Source organism: Nestor notabilis, unplaced genomic scaffold (genome assembly GCF_000696875.1).
Source record: "Nestor notabilis isolate BGI_N333 unplaced genomic scaffold, ASM69687v1 scaffold26563, whole genome shotgun sequence".
Taxonomy (NCBI): domain Eukaryota; kingdom Metazoa; phylum Chordata; class Aves; order Psittaciformes; family Psittacidae; genus Nestor; species Nestor notabilis.
This window is the reverse complement of record NW_009922763.1, coordinates 953-9,872: the sequence shown is the minus strand read 5'-3', so window position 1 is coordinate 9,872 and position 8,920 is coordinate 953. Positions and strand designations below refer to the sequence as shown.

At 38.9% G+C, this 8,920-nt stretch overlaps 1 protein-coding gene across 1 annotated transcript in view; it reads right to left on the bottom strand.

Annotated features, from left to right (window-relative positions):
• Positions 1-5,931, bottom strand: part of LOC104403598 (non-canonical poly(A) RNA polymerase PAPD7-like) — a gene marked incomplete at its 5' end in the record, with an annotated part of 28,157 nt that extends 22,226 nt beyond the window's left edge. The window contains one exon of the mRNA XM_010011796.1: positions 5,801-5,931. Within this exon, the coding sequence (XP_010010098.1) occupies positions 5,801-5,931 (131 nt within the window). The remainder of the gene's footprint in view (positions 1-5,800) is intronic.
• Positions 5,932-8,920: the final 2,989 nt, after the last annotated feature.

The window sequence follows — 8,920 nt, the reverse complement described above, 5'->3', positions numbered from 1 at the left end:
ACAGTGACCAGTCACAAACAAGTACAAAACAATGTTTTTCCAACATGCCTTCCCAACATTCAGCTATTTGAATTACACTTCTACTTGAGCAGGAGTTGTGTCCTTGAGTGCTAAACTTTCAAGCTTTCCTTTCATCAGGGACTAGTGTCTGAAACACTGAACTCCATACTCAAGATACATGAAGGACTGACTATTGTACAAAACTGGGCTGTGAAAAGTTACCATCTTGGAGAAGTTGGTATTATTTTAGTTTTGAAAATCTTCAGTGGTTATAGTAAAGCTTATTTTGTATTTCACATCATAAAGGTACACAGTATCTGAACTGGACTTTTCTTTTGGTTTAGGTATATAAGGGAACAGCAGGACACACACCACCTAAATTTATTTAGACTACCTTTATTAGGTTATTTTAAAAAGGAGCAATAATTCTCCTACTGTCTTAGAGATTATTATTTCATGCAAGACCAAATACCACATGTTCCATGTTTAGTCTTCCACCTTTAAAGATATGTCAGTATGTTATTATTGAAACAGGCAGTCCAGCATTGTAATATTATTGATTCGATATTTGCTTATAAGTTACAAATCCAATAGCTGCAGAAGGGCCCCCTCATGGACAGAATGAATGTCATCTATCATTCTATTTATGTAATGTAGATAAAATGATGCATGTTGGATAAGAAAGTCTTGAATTTCACATGCAGAATTAAAGGCATGATTGTCACCACCCAGCAACTAAAGATCTGGGTTGTAATAGGTAACTCTTCGGACACCACAGTTCCATAGCTAAATAGAGCACACTAAGAAAGGAACAAGTAAAAGAGGACAGTATTTTGTTAATGTACACTCCACGATAGAACAGCATTTTAAATACTCAATAATGGAAGTTAAGCCAGAGGAGACAGAACGAAGACAGGGATGACCAATACTGCAGAGATCAGCTGTGGCCCTTGGAAGCCACAGTTTCAGGCCCTGAACACAGTAATGCCAGTATGGGACTCAAACATAGACAGGCTGGGTCTCTTCAGTACCAGGACAGAGAAGGAAATCTTGCAGCTGAAAAGTTTCAACTGAGAATGCCTTCAGAAAGATTTGAGCTTTTACTGCAGAATAACTTACACATTTCCCAACTACTACCAGCTGTGTTCTTAGAACCAGAAAATGAACATGGAATAACACAAGCTTTTATGGAGAAGGAGTCTGTCAAGTCTGAAGCTTCTTGGAATGCTTTCCCAGAAACAAATCTCTTCTTTCACAGACAATAGAGATCAAAGCCCCAGCCTCTCATTTTATCAAAACAGGTAAGATAAAAATTCTAGAAAAAAAGAGAAATTTGCCAAGTTATCAGCTCAGGAGTTCTAAGGCAGATCCATGCTATGTTGCTTGTATGCCAGAATTAGAAACATTCGTTATGAGACAGAAGAAACTTAAAGGTAATTAAGGCTATACTGCCTTAATATAGCAGTATAATATACTTAATATACTGCCACATACTTAATACAGCAACAAAGAGGAAGCAAGTGATCGAGCAGATGCTGCTCTCATGTACACCATTTCATATGTATGCGACCCAAGCACATCCGCAAGGTCAAAAAACAGTGGGAGGTTTTGTGGTGGGTTTTTTTTTTTTTTAAATAAACATTTAGAAATTGTGGTGGTTTTTTTTTTTCAAACTGCAAATGTCTAGAACAAAAAACAGATTACTCTACCCCACCTCTAGTATAATGGAATTCTTTTGGGTTGGTTTTTTTTGGCTGAGGCCAGAATTTCTACAGAAATATGGGACACTCCCACAACTCTTCTTGTTTGGAAGATGTGGTTATCCAGTTAACTGGTTCCTAAAATTACACAGCTCTCCTATGAAAGGTACCCCTCTAAGGTTTTTCCCTTAATATTACCATATAGTAAAGTCAGGAATAAGCTATTTACATAACTCAATTATTTTATGATAAGAGTTTAGATGCTCCTCTTTTTACACATTGCAAGCCTTCAGTTCATTGGGAAACTTTCTAGCTGTCATTACAGCACAACTACAGTGCAAATAAATCTTATAATAGGCTCAGATTGCTGAAATAAGATTCAGTAAAATCAAATACCTAAATCTCCATTCAAGTTCCAAATGAATGAGTGAGTACCAGAGCAGGAATAAAAACCCCATAGTCTGTAAAAGAACAGTCAAAGTAACTGTTCAGTAGGCCTTAACTGAGCCTACAAAATACATCCCTGGTATTAAAAGGACAATATAATCTAAAAGCAGAACAAGAAGCATGAGCATAAAAAAAACCCAAACATCCCACCCCCCAAAAAACCCCACAACACTGAAACCTTTACCCAGACAAATACTCTGCACAGGAAAAGCTGATATTGCTGATACTTCTTAAGAGACTGCATGCATTCTAGTGACAGCCACCCACCCACCATTCAAGATGTGAAGCAGGAGGACTGTTTCAGACAGCACATTTCTGTTTTCTGTGTCAGCAGATCTAGCAGGAAAATTTAACACTCCCTTTGACACCTCCCCAGCACTGTCTTGGCCAAGCCAGGGCAAGCCAAACCTAAGATACAGACCTGCCAGCAGTTAGATCAGCTGAACTGTACACTAGGAAAAGACCAAACAGATTTCAAGCAGGGAGAGGGAAAGCTCACTTTATATATGGCCCAGACTATTGTTGTTTTGAAGATTATCACTTGTAAATGACAACTCCAGTCATGCAGTAGCAAAACCCTGCCAAGGCTGCCTCAAACTCTGGCTTGTGGCATGACAGTCCATTTCCCTCATCCACCTGCACCACATATGGTACCAATAAAGAAGAACCTAGTACCAATCTGCAACTCTAGGAAAAAAAGCAAGGATTCTAAAGTCTTAAGTTACAACTGAAAGTGCATTTCACAGCAGAACCAGTCTTAAATTCCCCATGTCACAGGACCTCTTCTCCCTCCCAAATGTGGCTACATTGCTGTTTAGAGATGCAGTCTGAGCACACATTTGTATCTGAACCATGCAGTGAGCCAGCATGTAAGTCAACATCCTGATCTACAGATATATGTAACACCTAAGGATGCATCTTTGTTACATCCAGGTCAGCATAACTTATGATTGTCAAATGGTCTCCATCTTCCCTAAAATGTGAACTTCTGATGCTTCTCTTGCTTCTGATCTGCTTATCAGATGGGAATTTGCTTGCTCTAATAAGATCTACTGAACTATTCATCAACCTCTTCTGAGCTGATCTTGGAGTATGGGTGAGATAGGCTGGAGACAAAACAGTGTTAAGGAAATTTCTGTAGCTGAAAGAATTACCTTCGGGACTCAGCTAATTGCTGTTTCTACCCAGACAGAAAACAGTTTTCAATCCCCATTGCATTCCAGATACCATATTTGGAAGCCCAAATGAAGATGCTGGTAAGAGTGATTTGAATCTACCCTTTACAATTCTGTGGGACTTGTTACTACAGAACATGGGCAAGAAAAAGGCCTATGCTGAAGGACCAAAATCTGACTTTTTTCTACACTGGGAATATCAGAATCAGCAGCTAGCTAGAAAACCTTAAATTAACTTAGGCTTGTGCTCCTTTGAGTTGGACCATCCCTAGAGAAGAAAGGTAACAATGATCACCTATAAAGATTTGAAATCTACTGAGACTGTTATCTACAAAACAGGATTCTATACACAGCAATTCTCCCTGGAAAGAGCAGATAGGAATTCAAACCCACCATGTAGTTCATGAACAAACCGTTCCACTTAGGGGAAAGCCAGCCCCAGTTATGACAGAACTGAATAAACTCAAGGCAGCCTGGGAAGTTCAGCCTCCTGCAAGTTCCTAGCCTTTCAAGTGCTCTTCGCTTGGTCTCTGTTGATCCTTCTAGTAGAATGTCATACAGCTAGTCACAGCTTTTAAAGGGAGCCCATTGTTTACGCTAACCTACCACTAACAAGGGAAAGCTACCACGAGAAAGGGAAAAAAAAAATGGATCAGGACAAAGGGCTTCTGGATGGCTGAGGCTCTTTAAGTCAGGCCACGAGAAAAGTCTTTATGCAGAGCCTGGACCATTCTGCCTAACAGGTAGAAAAAGGATCTGAAATATACCTGGATAACCAAAGCACATGAAATAAAAACTGACACTGACCATGGGCTGCTGTTGAGGTTCTGCAACAAAATTGTTATCAAACAGCTCATCATCCACCTACAGGACTGTTGAGTGCTGTTCCTCTTGCCACACCACTCCCTTTGACAGAATAGCAAGCCACTGGCATGACGAGCTCCAAAGACTCAGACATCACTGGCACAGATAGCCCAGAAGTGGCAGACAGGTCAGATGTAGAACACCTGAACACTGTTGCTGGGACTTCTCCCTAGGTTTGAAGTTGTGACAAAATTCAAGCATTTTCCTAAATACAGTAAGAAGTGTACATGTGAAGTGCACATACTGAAGACATCTGAGGCTTCCATTAAATGCATTTTACAAATATACTTTTTGATGTCTGTATCTCAGAGAATTACTATATCATTTGGAGAACTACAGAGAAGTTAATGAAGGCCAGGAACCAAGACACAAGCAAAATTTCAGGAATCCCTAAGTTGTTCTATCTATACTTTTGCATGAAGGAAATTTCATTCAGTACCAAGAACTGTCAACCAGTACACATTTAACAGTTATACCTTTTATCTGTCTTAAAACAGCAGTCTAAAATGTCATTGTGTAACACTACGTACCACTCTTCCTCTATCTCCATCACAGGCACAAGTCAAGCTTTAATCTTTGGGAATTTAAAGCCACAGAAAGTCTGGAAATTCATGGGCACTATTGCCATGAATACTGCCAGTTCTAAATCCACAAGTGAAAGACTGAATCTACTTTGTGGTAAACCTACTACAGGAGAACTACTTTGCCTTCCAGTGACATTAACGCCCTGAAAGTTAACAGCTTGACTAGACCTTGGAATTGTATCTAGATGGATTATATGACTTGTTATAGCCATCCCTCCCTGCAATTAGCTGGGGAGCTCAAAGCCATTGGGATTCTAGGGAAGTCTTGGGGAAGAGACATCCGCCAATCTAGCCCGTTTGTACTGAGAGTTAGTGTAACAGATGCCAGAGCAGATGGAATGCAAACACAACATGGCTGACACACCTCCATTTATTTCTCCTCCTCCTTTCAAAAAAAAAAAAAAAAAAACTAAAAAAACCCCAACATGCAAATGTTGACAGCTGAGAAAGTACAAGCTGTACAGTGTTTCTATGAAAGACCTTAAGAATTGCATTAAAAACAGCATGTCTAGAAGTATGCTACTTTTAATGGCAGTTCTGATATTATGGCCAAACTGATTCTTTTCAAAGCTTAATATTTAGCCTCTTAAAACAGCTTATGGGAGCATGTGTTACAGAATTAGAGAAACTTCTACCCTTGCCTAGTTTTGTGTCTGAACAAGGAGTCTGACCACACACATTTCTTTCTGCCATAGTACAGACATACATCATTCCAAACATTAAACCAGCAGACCTTCTTTTGAAACACTTTAAGCAGAACGTTTGAGGAAAGACCGATTATCTTCTGGATCCCTTCCACACTAAGAGAACCTCACATTAGACACATCTTGGGTTTTGTCAGCCTGTCTTAATTTCTGTGCTGTACACTGAGGTATTACACCACTCTCATACCACCAGGCAGCCTGAACTCCTGGGCAGATTTTAATACAGCCACAGTTAAAGAATAACAGTATTACTTTTATTGATTTAGACCCAAACATTCCTAATTGATTATACAGACAAATGGATATTCAAAAAGTGGACTAATTACCTCTCAGAATCTCTATTTGGATATGATCTTGCAAGTGGTGATACTGCATGGCTAAGAACAATGTAGGCATAATCAAAAACTTGTTTCACTTGCATGGCACCGTAAGAACTTCTGCCAACGTCGTTTCCTGAAATAATGTGACAGTCATCAGATCATCTTTTTTTAATATCAGTAACCAGAAAATTATTCATACTTACAGCTCAGAAGCCTTAACAATACAGCTTAACTCTATTTAAACTGGTTAGCCCATCCTACTCACGTCAGGAACAACTAAGTGTGCCTGTCACAATAGAAGAAGCTAACTTTATGAATGACACTTAACATTACGCATTTAATTTACCACTTTTAAATACCGGTGTATCAGTGCATGAAAGAAACAGAAAATACAGATCAGTTTAAAGCTCTTAGAGCCGTCTTTGAAGAGGGAACCTACCAAGCTTAAAGCATCACATCTCACTTACCAGTAGAGTTTCTGCAGGCCAAATTCAGCTTAAAATTCCACTTGTGCAACCACATTATCTTCATAGGGCCAGGTATACTTACATCATTAACCCCTACTTAACCTTATCAAAACTACAGATTGATAAACGAGCTCATACCAATTATTTAGCTCCGCAGGATAAACCAGTTCGTCAAATCTATCATAGAGGATTCCAGAAGTTTGTATGGCACTGTATTTTGATCAAGTTAGTGGCACTTCTTGGTTGCCCCTTTTTAAGCGTGACATTTATAGCAGAACTCCTTCTAAATCCAGTGCCATGTGTGAGGAACTGCAGAAGTTAAGAACATGCTAAAGATTCTGTATCAGTGACAATGTACAAGCATCAGTCTCCCATTTAACACCCAGGAAGATCTTGCTATTTCTAGCAAGAAGAAACATTTGGGTCTTTTTCTGTAGATATATTTGGCACCAGACACCAAAGGTTCACTGTCACCACTCGATTTAAGAAATAGGAAAAAAACTTCATTCAAATTGCATGTCTAAAATACAAACTAGATCTTAACTGGGTAGAAAGCTGCTTACGGTAGAAGGTTCCCTCATTCAAGCTTCATCTAGAATGATGCTTGAAATGCCGTAAGAACACTGAAAAGGAATGAACCACTGAACACATCTATTTTAAGCTTGAAAATCAGATCAGGGCCTGTGAAGAGGGTTTAATGAAAAATCTGCTTTGACAATTGATGAGTAAAGGACAGACTCTATTCCTTTGGAGGACCAAATCCAATGAGGCTGAATCTGACTTCAGAGGAACCCTTCACTTGAAGTATTTTCTCCAGCAAGCCATTATAGATAAATGTACTGAGGTCTGTTATCCCGGGGAAAAATAAAATAGCCTTGGCTATACTACTTGAAAATACATTTTAGTCCTTCAAGATCCCCCAACCATAATGCCACTTTAACAGAAAAGCATAACCAAAGAAAACAGACAGGGAAAATAAGAGCATTTGAGGAACACAGCATTTCTTCAGTAATTTATATGGTCAAATAAAAAAATATCAAGAAATATTTCCAGTTTACTGAAATAACAGAGTATCTTGTTCTGAATGCACTGCTGCAGTATCCAGTGGTTACCAAGCTCAAAATTACAAAAAGGTCTCTAAATGGCATATTTGCAACTGCACTGTCCTGAAGTAGAAATAATGTGGGCCTAGGACAGCGAGTCTAGGAAGAAACACATTGTACTTAAATTCAGAGCTGCGCTACAAAACAGCAGAGGGCTTCACAAAGGACTTTGTCCAAATCCAGCTGAATAGAGACCAAACTATTGCACTGGTCAAGTAATCAGAACACAAAGATGTTAACGCTACTGGAAAAACAATTATTAATTCAGTGCAGGTTTTCCAGGGGCAGGACACACTGTTGTGTCCTACAACAATGCCACCTTCCACATAATGACATGCTAAACATATTCACAAGAGAGAATTAAATTGAGAAGCAATACAGAAATGGAATATATAGAAGTGGCTAAACATACACAATTGCACCTACCACTAAATTCAAGTCCATCTAAGGTTGGACTCAATGATCTTATGGGTTTTTTCCCACCTAAATTATTCTATAAATTCACATAACAGGAATTCAAGAATATACACCCAGTCAAATTACATTAGTTTAGTCTAATCTGGTGCCAAGGTAGCTACATTTGATATGCATCTTGGATGGAGTTACACCAAAATGAAGACACTGCTGCTACAAACTGTTGGATACTCCTTTCATCAGTTGTTGCCACCTCCACTGTTGTGACAGCAAAAAGAAATCATAAGCCTTCCCTAATCCACTTACAGCAAACTCAGGCAGTTTAGTTTAAACCACCAACGAAGTTGTGTATGAGTCTTGACTGAAGCAGATTTGAGAACAGAGGCAGGATAGTTCATGACATAGCATGCCTAGGTTCCTGGATTGCCTCATTCTGCACCTGTAATTAGTGCATAAAAATATCTGAATAAATACATCTTATTCAATTTTACAGTCTGCAGAGCTTCTGACTTGCACTGCAGCTGAAAAGCAGGTACAGAAGCCGAAGCTATTACACGGACTACTGTGAACTGTACCAGCCATGTCTGTACAAAGGCAGCCCTACCCGATTCAGAAAGCAACATACTGGAAGAAGCCAGAAGATCACATATTTGCATTTGCTGTCCTGAACAGATTTTCTTCTGAGAAATCATTAGCAGATCACATTTTACATATCTGAGCATCCTTCTTCTGACACAGCCTACAGACTGATTAGTTAAAATACATAACCCAAATGCTCTCATTCTTAAAAAAATCATGCAGACATCATCTGATACATCCGTAGATAACAATGGTGTGTGATTTCATGTATAATTCAATCCTTATTCTTTCTTATAAAGCCTTCATCCCCAAAGGAACATGTCTAAGATTTCCATCACTCGCTATCAATATTAACACCCTGTCACGTAGCCTTTCATTACCTGAAGCAGTTTTAAGAATGTGGCCTGGAAAGGTAAAGGTTAAGACCAGGAGCTAGTATTGAAGCAGATCCCTTTATGTTAAGCTTTTATCCAGTAATACCCTTCTGCAACATTCAGCATTAAAGGGGTTCTTTCAGACACTAATTTCAGCATACTTGTGTATTTTTATAAATATATTTCATA